General features: G+C 35.4%; 2 protein-coding genes across 2 annotated transcripts; one reads left to right on the top strand and one right to left on the bottom strand.

The window, feature by feature from the left end:
- Window positions 1–277: 277 nt before the first annotated feature.
- Window positions 278–3,939, top strand: LOC132559901 (cytochrome b5 domain-containing protein 1-like). The gene is made up of 4 exons (XM_060224531.1): window positions 278–398; window positions 1,731–1,807; window positions 2,760–2,978; window positions 3,410–3,939. Exons 1-4 carry the CDS (start codon window positions 278–280, stop codon window positions 3,638–3,640), a joined length of 648 nt encoding a protein of 215 aa, XP_060080514.1. The 3' UTR covers window positions 3,641–3,939.
- Window positions 3,940–6,405: 2,466 nt separating this feature from the next.
- LOC132559892 (short-chain dehydrogenase/reductase 3-like) lies at window positions 6,406–16,563 on the bottom strand. Its single transcript, XM_060224521.1, has 6 exons — window positions 16,149–16,563; window positions 15,460–15,582; window positions 14,780–14,920; window positions 13,625–13,863; window positions 11,563–11,688; window positions 6,406–10,340 (listed from the first exon to the last, which is right to left on the bottom strand). Exons 1-6 carry the CDS (start codon window positions 16,374–16,376, stop codon window positions 10,229–10,231), a joined length of 969 nt encoding a protein of 322 aa, XP_060080504.1. The 5' UTR covers window positions 16,377–16,563; the 3' UTR covers window positions 6,406–10,228.
- Window positions 16,564–17,119: the final 556 nt, after the last annotated feature.

Raw genomic sequence — 17,119 nt, 5'->3', positions numbered from 1 at the left:
ACCAATATTACGGATCTGTCAATGACAAACGGAACAAAACGATATTTTATATTTGTTAAGAAGTCATATTTTGAATAATGAAATCAAACTAAAATAATAGGAAGTAGAATATAACTAAAAAGAATTATCATATACCTTTCAAATTGCATGCTTTATTAACTGAATGCGTACATTGTCCGCTTAAACTTCAGTTCGCACTTTACTTTTACTTCCGGTGTTGATTAGTTGACATTGGCAACAGTTGATTTCCCGTAGTTCGAATGGTCGATACACCGAAATGGGTCGGCCGAAGTATTTCACACCCTCTGAAGTTGCTGTACACAACACTGTAGATGACCTTTGGGTATCTTTCCTAGGAAAAGTGTATGATCTAACTCCACTATGTGAAAAATACAAAGGTAAGTTTGTAATCACACCGTTCATCGAATCGACACGTAGCATTGACTCTTGCAACCTGCTATGCCTCTTTATTCACTAACCAGATGTCTACTTCTCTCGCTTTGTATCCTTTAGATACGTAATTTCCCTGTATGTTATATTCCACGCAAACATAGATGATTAGCTACTCAGTGCCTCTGATGTGAATTCATAAACAAAATCTTGTGCAAAATAAGTAACATTATGACAGGGCACCAGATCATGTCGATCGTATTCTGATAAAACGTTTCACTGTTTGATGAACATGGCATACACTCAAATAGCTGATCCATCCAGATATCCAACTTTAGTATGCACAATCACCGAACATACACTCGCAGACCCAAGGCCTCACAAAAACATAACCTTTAGCACTGTCCACCAGTCTTGTAGGTATTTCTTTTATGTGTAACATTAAAAAATAATACACTCTCACACGCAACTCCATCCTCATATGACCCTTGCTGTTGCAAGGACAATACACTCTATACTGACTATCTCTCTGCGGTTTTATTTAGGTTCCGACCAAGCCCCCATCCCCACCCCAACCCAAACAGAAAGAAACGTTTAGATCACTTCAGATTATACATGTTTATGCTCTCTATAAATTGAGTCTTGTACAGATTTGAGGGGGACAAGACAGTCTCTTTTCCTAAATGAGTTGGGGCTATCATATTGATGATTACCTGAAGTTTCCTATAATCTGTCATTGATGTCTTTTATTTTCATATGGACCTTTGGCCTCTTTGACAATGTACCTAACAGAAATCATATTTCCCCCTTTTTTTCAAGTACAAGACAAGTCTTTTTTAGTTTTATTTGACGTGGCCAAAAAGGAGATCTTTAATGTGTCAAGAATAAAACTTAAAACCAGAAGTGTGCATTATATGACCTTTCCCCTACTCACAAATAACACCAGACACCAGAAATTAACACCATATGACATCACCCGAATAAAAAATAAAATTGAAATCAAAATTGTTCACCATATGTTTCACCCTACCTCACAAATAAAACTAGAAACCAGCACAGTGCACCATATGACCTCATCTCGAATAAAAAAATTACACTAGAAACCAGAATTGAATGAATTATTTTCAAATTGCATCAAAAAGTTTTGCACTTTCAACTTCCTTGTTCACATTTCTGATAGTTTCCTCACATCTAATAAATGTTTTTATGAATGACATTACACATGATGGGGTTAATTCAAGGAAGTACATTTTGGAGTGTTACTGATCTCATCACTGCAAACAGGAAACATTAATAAAATCTTTATATCCTGTGATTAACTACCACTTTGTTTTCTCCAGGTGATGTCCTCCTAAAACCAATCATCCAGTCAGCAGGAAAAGACATCTCACACTGGTTTAATCCTAAACTCAAAGATGTAAGCATGACTAAGGATATGATAGATTTATCATTGAAATGGATGTCCTCTATTTTTCATCGCTTTTCAGGAGTGCTAATATATTTGTATTGGTTAGAAAACATTGACACAAGTTGTAGTGATATTAGTTTGTAAGTCAGATACACATCATTAGAATCAATATGAAATAATATAAGTGAAATATTTTTAATGTATTTTGCTTGGATTAAATGTAAAAGTCAATATCAAGGGATGTTTTATCTGGTTTTCATGGATGTTTGTAACGTCAGAGTGGATTTATCTGGTCTAGTTGTTTATAACATTGGGGGAGAATTTATCTAGTCTGGTCTTTTGAAGTACATCAATTTTGTATGGGTTAAATTCCAAATTTAATGTCTGGTGAGGATTTATCTTGTGTGGTTGTTTGCAATGTCAGGTGAGGATTTATCTCATCTGGTTTATTAGTAATGTAGGGTGAGGGTTTTTCTCATCTGGTTGCTTGTAGCATTGAGGGAGGACTGATTTTGTCTGGTTGTTTGTGAGAATTTATCTGATCTGGTCATTTGTGACATTGGATGAGTATTTATCTGGTTTGGCCATTTGTCACATATTGGATGAGGTTTTTTCTCTGCTTCTTTGGTTGAAATAATGTTATACAATGCACAACATCTGGTCAACGTCATTCTGCTAGGTAGTGATTGGTATTTACAGATACTTCATTTAAATAAGCAGGTATAGTATATAGACAAGGTTATAGTTTCTGTCTCCTTCAGTGTTCCAATTAACTTTTCCTGATTAAAACCTTGAGGAATGACCTGGATAATTCCATTATCAAGACCTGAGCAAGCTTTACATCTCAAGGCTGATGTTTTGCTGCAAATTGTTATGTACAAATGTAGTACTTTAATATAACTAAGAAAACTACAGCAGTGTATACATGTCTTTTTATATTTTTCAACTCTTGTACTTTCAGATCCGTACCCATGTTGATCCTCTGACAGGTTGTGTGATCCCCTATTGTCCAAATGGCCGATTTGTTCACATCCCTCCTCCATATCCAGACAGCTTTTGGGCAAATGACTTTGGTCGGCCATGGTGGAAAGACGAAGGATATCTCGTAGGAATATTGTCAAAGAAAACAAGATCCATCAAAATAATCAACACTTTAACATCACAAGAACAAGTTATAGAGGTAAGACTGTGGTATGTGATAGAGAAATATTTCTTTGAAACTTCACATGTTGAAAAAGTTTTGATTATTTCAATTTCCAGGATGAGCTAGCAAAATTTTGCATTCTTGTACTCTTTTACTAAAATCGCTATGAGGAATTTGATATAATTATTAAAGTTTATTTCAAAATTTTGCTTTATCATAATGCTGACCTGTTTTGCCATATAAACAAATGTATTGCATTGAATAAACTCATTATATGATAAATAAAATTCGCCTCAAGTCTTATACATGCATGTCATATCACTTTTATGAACTCTTATTTGTAAACATGACATAGTCACTCATTCCTTTAAAAATCACCAGGTATAATAGGTAACAGGTATTTTATATACGGGTTTGTTAAAAAAAAACTACCAGGTTTAATTGGATTATACTTTTTATATCCACAGGTGTGTTCAGAAGAGATAATGACAGAAATTTTAGACCGTTACATTAAATATAATGCCCACGCGGCAAGCTACACATGGAAATATGATGGCAGAAATCTGGACATGACCCAAACATTGGAAGATAACCAGATCCCAGACGAGGATGAGGAATTCTACAAACTCAGCATGAATGACGACACATTCCTACAAGCCATCCATTTGTACTTCAATGACGACCTCACAGAGGCGTAGTGTCAAGGACAAATTCCAAATACAAACATATCATCATGCATTGGCTGTAATATATCTCAGAACCAACTTGTGCATGTAGAAGGAAAATAATGTAACTTGAGATCAGACATTCATTTAAAATGTGAACTATTTAAAACTTACCACTCAAAAAATAAAAACAAAAATAAAAAAGCCCACGAATAATGTTTATAAGGTCATATATATTTGTATTTATATTGAGCGCCAAGAATTGATTGTACTTGTATCATCTCCAGCAGGACAAGAATAATCATTGTTATATATTCTTATAGATGTATGTACATGGCCTGATGTTACAATCAGATAACTGATATGTGGATTACTTCAGTTAACAGTTTAATTTCTGGGTTTATGGTAAAATGAATGCATTAGAGATATCAATGGTATCACTATGAACTTGTAATATTTTACTTCAAGGTAAACATCCAGTTTTATTAGCAAAAATTTATCATGGACTGCAAGTAAATTAAAAACAGTAATAATATTTGTTTCAATGCTACTATGAAAGTGGAAAGATCCAATTAATCGTATCAAGATATGTACATTCAGAAGTCACATGGAAATTCAGTGATATAGATTTCATACATGTATGTATAAAGGTGAAATTGGTATTCAATACAGAAGTCACTTGTTTCTACTAGGATTTCTAAGCATTGTAAAATCTTTGTTGCCTTAAAACTCTTTTCTGTATAGAATCTAGCCTTATACATTGTACTTGTCAACTTTTGTATATATTTTATCAGTTTTGTACTTTACATGCATTTGTAAATATGAAATAAATCATCATTGTCATTTATCTTGTTTGTGAAATCTTCCTCTCTAAACAGAACTGCAGTCTAAGATGCTCCCAGTTTAAGGAGAATTCTGGACAAGTTATTGAGTATAAAGGGACATAACTCTATTTAAATCAAAATAAAGTTTGGTGAAGATCTACTCAATGAGTAAGGAGGAGTTGTCTGTTTGGTCAAGAGAAACACAAAACTAAGTATATCATGTGTGTAAGTAAAATATGAAGTACCAATCTATTGGAGCAGTTTAGATGAAATTGTGCAAACAAGTTCCATCTAGATAAAAAGTTATTTTAACAAAACCTGTAATTAAGTACTACAAGGTGAACAATTATATGAGGGATTATGCCTACAAAGATAATAATAGACTGCCTGGTAGTGTATATGTCTTGACAAGGTCTGCTTTATTGTAAAATCTGTAAGGGATGTTACAAATAATCATGGATTCTGTATTGTCATACATTTCTATACGACAGGCATTTTTAATGTAACAGTAGATATCCATGCAGAAACAAAATTAATGGTTTATATTTATTGGTTTCCTTTATATATTTCTAATGATCCTCAAAATGTAGGTGTGTAAAACTAGACAAGGGAATTTCCAGCTGGTCTGTCAGAAAGATCGCTCAAGAACAAACTTGAACACAAAATCAAAGATGGCCTGAACATGATGGGTATCGTGTTATTTTTCATCAATTGAAAAATGCAATATTCATCACTCAGATATATCCTGAGAGACTATATCCCTCAGATAAATCCTGAGAGACGTTATCCCTCATATATATCCTGAGAGACTATATCCCACAGATATATCCTGAGAGACTATATCCCACAGATGAGAGATTATATCCCACAGATATATCCTGAGAGACTATATCCCACAGATATATCCTGAGAGATTATATCCCACAGATATATCCTGAGAGACTATATCCCACAGATATATCCTGAGAGACTATATCCCTCAGATAAATCCTAAGAGACGTTATCCCTCATATATATCCTGAGAGATTATATCCCACAGATATATCCTGAGAGATTATATCCCACAGATATATCCTGAGAGATTATATCCCACAGATATATCCTGAGAGATTATATCCCACAGATATATCCTGAGAGACTATATCCCACAGATATATCCTGAGAGATTATATCCCACAGATATATCCTGAGAGACTATATCCCACAGATACATCCTGAGAGATTATATCCCACAGATATATCCTGAGAGATTATATCCCACAGATATATCCTGAGAGACTATATCCCACAGATATATCCTGAGAGATTATATCCCACAGATATACATATTCTGAGAGATGTTATTCCTCATATATATCCTCAGAGACTATATCCCATAGACATATCCCGAGAGAATCTATCCCTCAAATATTCCCTGAGAGATTATATCCCACGGATAAAACCCAAGATTATATCCCACAGATATATCCTTTCAGATGTAATCCCTCAGGTATATCCTGAGAGACTAATGGGTTTATAGACAGACAATAACATCAACAGATCATACACAAAAGACAATCTGAAAATGGTTCAAAATGCCACAGGTGATATTGCAAAATTTGTAATTGATATTTGAAAATAGCAAATTTGTTATGTCCTGAAAGGGGCAAATGTATAGACGGTATGGCACCTTATATGATAGGTGTTACCAAAATCCCTCAAGGAATTCCCAGCATGAGATATATTCAAATACACAAAACAAAAATATTAAATAGTGTGTCATTTTTTTATTGTACCCATGTCTTATACATATGTACAATGTATGTATCATACAAGCATATGTTTAAGCAGATTCTTTTACAGTACACAATGAACCACAGATACTTCTCTTATAACTGTATATCTGTTCTAATTAACAAGAATCTGATAATGATTTTCATTAAATTTCAATTTCCGTATAATGAATAAAATGACAGAACAATAAACTATGAAAAAATAATTGGACAAAACATGAGGAAAATGTTTATTTTTATCTCTGTTGCGGGTTGGGAAATAATATTAATAAAATTAGAAACTAAAATAAAGAAGTATGAAGTGTCACACAATATGTCCCACAAAATATTACTGAAAACATTGCATCGATAAATAGGCTTAAATTAACATGTTTAGCAATGTTTGTTTGTGACTGGGTACTATAATTGAACCATACAGTATCTGTTTTCAATTTCCAGACATGAAAACTTTCATTTTCATGTGCACAAAATAGTCATTTTCATTTCAATGTTGTAGCTATTGTATAAGCTTAGATTAAACAGTGTGTATTTTAAAACTTTAGTAAATTATGTCTATAAAGCTATTTCTAGAAGCCAATCTTTCTACCAATATCCCATCACCACATCATGGTTACATTAAGCTATGGTCAGACTAGTTACACTTGGTATAAACATAATATTACCAATTTATGTCAGCATTGATCATCACCTGTGTACACATCAATAGATATATAGTCTGTAAAGGCACGTTTCACATGTACACATTATTATGCATTATTTCATAGGGAAAGGCCATCATTAAATGAATAGCAATATATATGTTAATTAAAAAGATTAAATCTTACAACACACATGGAAAAAATTCCAAAGCAAGAAGTCCTGTATATACCATTAATTTCTGCATGTACATGTATTATCTATACATAAAGCTTTATGATAATTGCAGGTTCACATGATACAACATCAGACATTATGGGTGAGGGTTGAAGGTACCTAAAATCACAAGAGTATCAGTGAAACTGATGAACGCTTCCCGAAATGACAAATTTTACTGAAGGACAATAATTCTGTAATTGCAGGCCCTGAATTTGGTATACTGCACATTCTCTTTTTATGACCAATTTACACATCTAGTTTTAATGCAAGCAAAGCCATGCTCATGACACAAAATTCTAACAAAGGGCAAAAACTCTGTACTGAGGGTCATTGGCCCTGATTTTACTACACTGCACCTTGTTTTTCTATGACTGATGTATACATCACCTATCAATATCCTAGTTTAAATGTAGGAAAGGAAATGCTCTAGCCACAAAATTTCAACAAAGGAAAGTAAATCTGTAATTAAGGGGTTGTGGGCCCTAACATTGATACAATGCACATTGTCTTTAAATGATCAATGTATACACCAAGTTTCATTACCCTACTTTAAATACAAGCAAAGTTATGCTTTGGACAAGGTATTTTGAACAAAGGGCAATAACTCTGTTACTGAGAGGTCAATGGCCCTGAATTTTGTATGTTTGAAGTTTTTAAGATTTTAACATATTTGACCACTGTGAACTTATAAGCAGGCCCAGGTCATTCTTTTGAACAGACTTGAAATTCTAGCCCAGCATGGTACTCACCAAATCAACATTTGACCATACTTACCTTGAAAATGGGACAAGGTATTTCATTTCAACAAACTTGACAGCTGTTCACCAAGAATGCTACTTGCCAAAATCATGACAATGGGCCTATAAGTCATTGGAAAGAAGTTGTTTCAAGGAACAGGAAAATTTTGAAGCTGGACATACAACAGACAGACAGGAAGACACCGCACCATGGCATAAACTTGCTTTCATTTAGGTAGGTTAACAAGTATAAAGATCAATTCAAGACTATAACAATGCAATAATTTTTCAGAAATAACTTGTTAAGACTGTTAAGACTTGTACAAACAATGGGCCAACACATTACTTCTTACACAATATCAGAGATTTGGCTTATTATAGGACCCTAGGAAGCTAAAATGTTATCTCTAATACAAAGTCAGGTCTTATTACAGTACAATCATTAAAATAGTATTGCCTGATAATTTTACTAATGGTAATATGGGCGGGCTTATTACCAGACATAGGCTTATTGTTGAAAGAATGTAGTTTCTAATGTACCTAGAATATGATAATACTGTTTAGCATTGCATTAGGATAAGTGCCAAAGATATAACTGAAGCAAAGGACAACAAAACAAATATCACTAAGTAACATCCAGGTTTTAATCATATTGACTGCCTAAGGGGTCTTGGATACAAAACATTTGTTTGCTATGTTTATGGAACTGCTATCAGCCAGGGTCATTTTGTGGTGGGGTTTTCTTTTAAAGCTGGTGGCTACCTCACTGAACAACATATGGGAGCATCATATACCCTCCTGGAATAATCTGTGTAAACCTAATCCACAACCAAAACAGCACAGATTGGTTTATTTCTCAGCTTCCTGAGAACCAAAAAATCCCCCTGAGTACAAGGAAAATAACAAATATATAAACATACATTTAAATGTATATCAATAATTATAAAAAAAATGTAAGAAATTGTAGCACCAGATTAGATACCTTATATAAAAGGTGAATACATGTGTCATACCATGATGAAAAGGCAGGAAACAGTAAGACTTAAAATTTCCTTGTACACTCTATTTGTGTACATTTACACCAAAATGAAAATCTCCTCTGGGCCAATATCAGGGACAGTCTAATTGAATGCCCTCTAAGGCTATAAGTATGTTTGTGTCCTAATAGATAGTCAGGTATTAGGCTCCTCAAGGACACTCCACTGACATGTTTATGTTATATTAGAGACAGTCTAGTTGTATGCTCCTCAGGGTCAATGACATGTTTGTGTTATATTAGAGACAGTCTAGTTGTATGCTCCTCAGGGTCAATGACATGTTTGTGTTATATTAGAGACAGTCTTGTTGTATGCTTCTCAGGGTCAATGACATGTTTGTGTTATATTAGAGACAGTCTTGTTGTATGCTCCTCAGGGTCAATGACATGTTTGTGTTATATTAGAGACAGTCTTGTTGTATGCTCCTCAGGGTCAATGACATGTTTGTGTTATATTAGAGACAGTCTTGTTGTATACTCCTCAATGTCAATGACATGTTTGTGTTATATTAGAGACAGTCTTGTTGTATACTCCTCAATGTCAATGACATATTTGTGTTATATTAAGAGACAACCTAGCTGTATGCTCCTCAAGGTCAATAACAAGTTTGTGTTATATTAAGAGACAGTCAAACTGTATGTCCCCAAGGTCAATGACATGTTTGTGTGACATTAGAGACAGTTTAATAGTACGCCCCAAGGTCAATGACAAATTTGTGTTATTTTAAAGATAGTCTAGTGGTATACTCCTCAAAATCAACGACATGTTTGTGTTACATTAGAGACAGTCTAGTTGTTATGCTCCTCAAGGTTAATAACAAGTTTATGTTATATTAGAGACAATCTTGTTGTTACATCACCACTGATGGAGTTCCATTTTGTTCAGAAGTAGTATATTTGCTAACAAAACATCTGGCTCTTCATCTTGACCCTCTACAAGGTCCTCAGAATCCCAAGCATGCATGCTGTATAAACACTACAACAGTTCATGAATTAGCTTCAGCAGTTCTCAGCATTTCCACTTATGACAAATGGTGCTTGCCTTATAAAGGTAATGTAAAAAATAAAAAATATCTGTATTAAATGCCCAACACCCATGTGACAATTTTTTTTTTAAATGTTTAAAAAATGAGTTAACATGATATACAACCACCACCTCCTCAGAACTATATTGACTAGGTATTTTTATATACATCGATGTCTTTCTGTTTTCTCCTGTTTGACACATCACAGTCCTTAGAGACTAATCACAGTACGTAACATTGAAGAAATGGTTTCTCTTTATCCTCCCTTCCTATTTCACACATCACAGTTCCAGTTTGGTCGAAATTCCGATCACCAGGTTTAAACATATCACAGCCAAAGTCTAACTACACATCTTGACCACTGACCAGTTTTTAACTTGATTTTACCTTGGATGGCGACGACTTTGGAGACGAGAAGTTGTCCATGGCTGTATCTGTACCCAGGAATTTGTATATGGGCAGTAAGATACTCTCAGGAAAAATTCTGTCATACAAAAGTTACATACAAGTAACTAACCTTAACTTACATAAATAATACTGAATAATACTGAATTACATGACTGGCTCCCAGTTAAGAGATTTGTGCCTAAAAGAATATATATAAAGAAATGAGTGCATCATTCAGTTGTATAACCAGTCTCAAATTATACTATTGATATATAATTTAATTTTTGATCTTCACAAGCTGCATTTTTGACATCAAAGTTACATAATGTTGACTCCAGATCATATTGACCCCTTATTTATATGAATATAACCTCTGAACTACACACACTGAAGTACCCTGAGTCAGTTGTACATCACTGACCTCTGATTTTAATGACTGAACTCTGATTCAAATGACTGAACTATGAATTAAATCATTAATCCTTGACTTATGTAACTGACCCAAAAATACATTGAATTAAATTACTGACCCCTAATTACACTGAGTAATATCACTGGCCCCTAATTTATGTGATTGACTTCTAAGCTACAATGAGTAATATCATTGGCCCCTAATTTATGTGATTGACTTCTAAGCTACAATGAGTAATATCATTGGCCCCTAATTTATGTGATTGACTTCTAAGCTACAATGAGTAATATCATTGGCCCCTAATTTATGTGATTGACTTCTAAGCTACAATGAATAATATCATTGGCCCCTAATTGATATGAATGACTTCTAAGCTACAATGAGTAATATCATTGGCCCCTGACTTATATGAATGACTTCTAAGCTACACTGAGTAATATCATTGGCCCCTAATTTATATGGTTGACTACTAAGCAACACTTTGTAATATCATTGGCCCCTAATTTATATGAATGACTTCTAAGCTACACTAAGTAATATCATTGGCCCCTAATTTATATGCTTGACTACTAAGCAACACTCTGTAATATCATTGGCCCCTAATTTATATAAATGACTTCTAAGCTACACTGAGTAATATCATTGGCCCCTGACTTATATGAATGACTTCTAAGCTACACTGAGTAATATCATTGGCCCCTAATTTATATAGTTGACTACTAAGCAACACTCTGTAATATCATTGGCCCCTAATTTATAGGAATGACTTCTAAGCTACACTGAGTAATATCATTGGCCCCTAATTTATATGAATGACTTCTAAGCTACACTGAGAAATATCATTGGCCCCTAATTTATATGATTGACCTCTGGCCTATATAACTGATCCCTAATTCATATCACTGACCTCTGGGCTAGGATGATGATGTACATGATGCGTGGCATAATAACATATGATGTATTCGTCAATATGGCCCGGACAGTTCGCTCAGCTACATATTTCTCTGATAAGGCAGGAATCAGCCAGGGAAATCTGTATTGTAACCACAACAAAGTAAACTTATAAACAAACATAATTCTTCAAATGCATGATGTAAGAAGAAGAAGGCATTTTGAAATGTCAGGTTCTTGATTCTTTTCACTCTATAAACTACTTGTGTCATCAAAAAAGAAACTTTAAGGATGTTATCAATGTTGAAAAGAAAACATGCCACTTTGAATGATTAAAGCAATTAGGACAACAGCTATGGATAGAGAGAGAATACAAAATTCAAGTATCTACCTTCTTCAGGCTCATCAATGGTAGACAAATCTAAAATTATTGACCTCATCAATAGTGGAAATATCTAAAATTATTGACCTATCAGTTTTAATGATAAGAACATGTCATTAGTCATCAGGTTTAGGTACATACAGGTGATGGGGTACCTACCTCAGCTTCAGTGATAAGAACCTGTCATATGTCACCAAAAACAGGTATGTACAGGTGATGGGGTACCTACCTCAGCTTCAGTGATGTGAACTTGTCATTAGTTACCAAGTACAGGTATGTACAGGTGATGGACTACCTACCTCAGCTTCAGTGATGTGAACATGTCATTTATCACCAAAAACAGGTACATACAGGTGATGGGGTACCTACATTAGCTTCAGTGATGAGAACTTGTCATTTGTCATGAAGTTTAGGTACATAAAGGTGATGTGGTACCTACCTCAGCTTCAGTGATGAGAGCTTGTCATTTGTCACTAGAAACAGGTATATAAAGGTGATGGGGTACCTACTTCAACTGCAGTAATGTGAACATGTCATGTCACCAGAAACAGGTATATAAAGGTGATGGGGTATCTACTTCAGCTGCAGTGATGTGAACATGTCATGTCACCAGAAACAGGTATATAAAGGTGATGGGGTACCTACTTCAACTGCAGTAATGTGAACATGTCATGTCACCAGAAACAGGTATATAAAGGTGATGGGGTATCTACTTCAGCTGCAGTGATGTGAACATGTCATGTCACCAGAAACAGGTATATAAAGGTGATGGGGTACCTACTTCAGCTGCAGTGATGTGAACATGTCATATGTCACCAGAAACAGGTATATAAAGGTGATGGGGTACCTACTTCAGCTGCAGTGATGTGAACATGTCATATGTCACCAGAAACAGGTATATAAAGGTGATGGGGTACCTACTTCAGCTGAAGTGATGTGAACATGTCATATGTCACCAGAAACAGGTATATAAAGGTGATGGGGTACCTACTTCAGCTGCAGTGATGTGAACATGTCATGTCACCAGAAACAGGTATATAAAGGTGATGGGGTACCTACTTCAGCTGCAGTGATGTGAACATGTCATATGTCACCAGAAACAGGTATGTACAGGTCATGGGTTACCTACCTCAGCTTCAGTGATGAGAATGTGTAATTTGTCACCAGAAACAGGTATGTACAGACCATGGTTTACCTCCCTCAGTTTCAGGGATGAGAATTTGTCATTAGTTACCAGATATGTATGTACAAGTGGTAGGGTACATAACTCAGCTTCAGTGATGAGAAGGCATCATTAGTCACTAGATACAAGTATATACATGTCATGGGGTACTTACCTCAGCTTCAGTGACAAGAACGAGTCATTGCTTACCAGGGACAGGCATGTACAGGTAATGTGCTACCTACACCAACTTCAGTGATAAGAACATGCCATTAATTACCAAATACAGGCATGTACAAGTGATGGGGTACCTACCTTAGCTTCAGTGATGAGAAGACATTTGTCACCAGAAACAAATATGTATAGGTGATGCATCGTTGGTAACCCACAGTCCTGACACTCATGTCTTTGTGCATAGGAGCCAGGACCGTGGGTTACTGACAATGAGGTGATGGGGTATCTACCTCAGATTCTGTGATAAGAACATGTCAGTAGTGACCAGGTACAGGTATGTATAGGTGGTAGGGTACCTACCTTAGCTTCAGTGATGAGAACATGTCATTAGTCACCAGGTATGGATGAACAGATGTGATGGAGATATCTGGATACTCCTCTACCTCCCAGTATAATGAGTCTAGCAGCCCAGCACTGGAAAATTTGGAGCTGCAGTAGTCGGACAGGCCAGCCATACTCATCATACTTAACACGGAACTGAGAGTCACAATATGGCCCCTCTGTCTGTCTATCATGTCTGGTAGGAATGCCTTTATTGTCTGAATTACACATATCACATCCTCAGTGACTCATGCAGATAACATTGGCTAATAAAATTGCTTAAAATATGAGAATTTGTCAATCTTATCTTAAAAATTCATCCTTTCTAAACTTCTGTTTGTTTGTTGAGGGTATTGTGCCCTCACAAGAGTCACATGAGGATTGGTATCTTGGGACACACCAAAAGCTAGAGTCACAAGAGGATGTAGGAAGACACCAACAGCCAGGGTCATATGAAAACAGGTGTCTAAGGAGGTAAAAATAGACAGGGTCATATGAAGACAAGTGTTTTGGTAAACACCAACAGCCTAGGTCACATGAAAACAGGTGTCTAAGGAGGTAAAAATAGACAGGGTCACATGAGGACAGATATATAGGGAGACACCTACAACCAAGGCCATACGAGGATGGATATCTAGGGAGAAACCATCAACTAGGGTTATATGAGCATAGGCATCTGGGTAACACGAACAGCTAGGGTCATATGAGGACAGTTGTCTTGGAGACAATTTCAACCAAGGTAATATCAGGACAAGTATTTAGGGAGACAACAAGAAAAGACACAGAAAGACAGAATAGCCTGGAGAGTAATAAGATGTAAGATTTCAAGTGTTGCACATGGGGTTGCAATTGGTCTCTTTAGTGTCGCCTTAAATGAAGAAAAGAAGATAAAATCTCAGTTTCTGCAGGAGGTATCAAAATTAGTCATATCCTACAACATGAATTAAAATACAATACCAAGACAGATCTTAATTTCTGCATAAGGTGCATGATATATTTAGATGTAAAAAAGAAATGAAAATCCTTTGGAAATCAAAAAGATGAGACCATTATAACAGTTCATGCTGTGTTCAGGTGTACCAGAACAGAGACTGTTTATATCATTATTTACAGAGATGTCTCTAAACTACTTACCCAAATATGGGCGAGAGTGTTGACTGCATATGTAGCCTCCAACTCCTCATCTACGCTTTCCACAATCTTTCGCCCACTCACTATGCCTGCATTGTTGACCAATATGGAAACAGGACCTATGGTGTCCTTTATCTCCTTTGCCTGAAAAAATGTCAATAAATTGGCCAAGAAATTTGTAAGTGTATGTACAACTGTCTTTCCATGCAATAGGGTCAGAAACTGTACACAAATAAATATTGCAACTCACTTCCATATCTCTTTATTTGCATTATTTGGGGGTAATTTTGAAAGAATATGCATTACAAGTAAAACTTGTTCATCTGGAGGAACCTGGACATGCATAGTCTCCATTTATTTGTAAAAGTAACAAAACTCACATATATGAGTATAGATTTATCTACAAACTGAAAAGATATAAACTCCTAAAAGTTTGAAGATTTTCGTTTCCTTCTAGACATATAACAAAACACATTATGAAAGTGATATGTATTAAGCAAAAGAAAATCAATTTATTAACCTGTGTTGATATACAGTTGGAATTTAAAATATTGTTCATTCTCAAGTCCATATAATTGAATTTGGTAATACATGTACATGTGCAAGTACATAAAGTATACCAGGATCATGAAAACCTAAACTGTGTATTCTCAAATACAGGTTTGTCAAATTATGTATCTCACCTTAGCATATATCTGTTCTCTGACTCCTACATCACAGGACATGTAAGAACATTTAATGCCAAGGCTTCGTACATCAGCAGCTGTCATCTCAAGATTCGAAATTCCTCGACCCCATAACACAATCTGGCCAACAAGAAATGTTACTTATCTAACTAGAAATGTTTTAAATGATTAAAAAAAAAAGCAATAGATGAGGTCAATCAAACGTCTAGTGTGTATGTACAATTACCATCAAAAACAACAATGATATTTTCATGTGGCTTGCAAGATCATCCTACGCCATTTTTCTTTTCCTATATCTTATATTTACATGTATATTATGATTCAGAACTTGTCCACTGAGAGGCCCGCACGGTTGTAATAGTGGATGTAAAACCTGTTAAATAAATAAATAAATGATTCTGAGCTTCTGATGCAGTAAGCAAGTAGGATGTCTTTCATCGCTGAGTTGTTAACAGTCTGTCTACCGACCTTAGGCTAAAGTCTTTAGTAAAGATAAAAAATAAAAACATATTTTATCAACACATCCGTGGAGAGGCTACATGAACATATATGGTGGAATAATTGCTTTTTACTCAACTTTTAGTGCAGTAGTTCTACACAAGCAAATGCATGAGTGTGTGTTTAGTAATCGGAGACTTGGGCAGACATAATGCAATATGGGTTTGTTTTGACTTGCTGTCACTCACGTGTTCTGGTTTGCATTTAGCGAGCTCCAACGCTAGTCGTCGTCCAATCCCACGGCTCCCGCCTGTTATCAACACGATGTCATTTGAAATATCCTTCAGCTTTGCAGGACAAAAACTTAAAACCAAAGATTTGCAACATAGAAATGGAATTTTTAAGACGAGGAGAAAAGCCAGTTGCAACCAATATCTGAAAGTGTCCGAGCGTTTGTTTACGTTCTCTTCCACCATGCTGACCTTTGAACTTTCGCCTCCAACATGACATTTATGACACAAAATATTTTTTTTTGCATTCCGTCTGGCCTGTATTTTAAGAACCTTTCCTCTTTGTCATTTCTAGATATCCTATTGCTCGTGTGTGCATACTCTCAGACACCCAACGTAAATAAGTGTTGTCTTAATGGAGCGCAGCAGACACTCTTCTCTCATTTTCCCCCACAAGAGAGCTCTTTTTGATAGAGTTAATAAAGTTACATGATGTTCGGGATATCTTTTGATTTTCCTTCGAAATGAATGTAAAAGTTTCTGTCATTCGTATGTCAGCCGCTGAAGCGAAGAAAACGGGAAAACGCTCCACATGGATCAGGAAAAGTATTTAACTTTCTCCGATCTCCCATTACAAAAAATGATTTCTTGTATTTACTAATCGTGAATATTTCATTTTATTTGAGTGTAGATTTGATTGCACGTGTTGTGCAGTCGGCCTACTGTACGATACAGCCGTCACCATCTTCATTTGTCTCATTTGTTGATACGATCAGATCGCATGTCTGTGATATCAATAGCTTACATGTATCAGGAATTAAGTGGTCATCGAAGAAAGTAAGCTATTAGACGTGTTCACCTTGTTTTTTGGTTGTTGTTGTTGTCATTTATCCAGACTTTTATATCTAATGTAAACCCACTCTAACTTTTTACAAAACATCTCTGTACTCAACCAATCTTTCTGTGAATTATTTTTCTCTTCTCTGCCC

This window comes from Ylistrum balloti, unplaced genomic scaffold, assembly GCF_031769215.1.
Source record: "Ylistrum balloti isolate Yb309-2 unplaced genomic scaffold, AGI_CSIRO_Ybal_v1 Utg370992, whole genome shotgun sequence".
Taxonomy (NCBI): Eukaryota; Metazoa; Mollusca; class Bivalvia; order Pectinida; family Pectinidae; genus Ylistrum; species Ylistrum balloti.
The sequence above is the reverse complement of the archived record's forward strand: the minus strand, read 5'-3'. Positions and strand labels throughout refer to the sequence as shown.

What these genes read in the sequence shown, in the direction of transcription:
- LOC132559901 (XM_060224531.1), top strand. Translation starts at nt 278, where the DNA reads ATGGGTCGGCCGAAGTATTTCACACCCTCTGAAGTTGCTGTACACAAC. An exon ending in TTAATCCTAAACTCAAAGAT is followed by an intron (nt 1,808 to 2,759) that starts GTAAGCATGACT and finishes TTGTACTTTCAG; the next exon opens with ATCCGTACCCATGTTGATCC. An exon ending in CACAAGAACAAGTTATAGAG is followed by an intron (nt 2,979 to 3,409) that starts GTAAGACTGTGG and finishes TTATATCCACAG; the next exon opens with GTGTGTTCAGAAGAGATAAT.
- LOC132559892 (XM_060224521.1), bottom strand. Translation starts at nt 16,376, where the DNA reads ATGGTGGAAGAGAACGTAAACAAACGCTCGGACACTTTCAGATATTGG. An exon ending in GAGAACAGATATATGCTAAG is followed by an intron (nt 14,921 to 15,459) that starts GTGAGATACATA and finishes ACATTTTTTCAG; the next exon opens with GCAAAGGAGATAAAGGACAC. An exon ending in ATCATCATCCTAGCCCAGAG is followed by an intron (nt 10,341 to 11,562) that starts GTCAGTGATATG and finishes TTTGTATGACAG; the next exon opens with AATTTTTCCTGAGAGTATCT.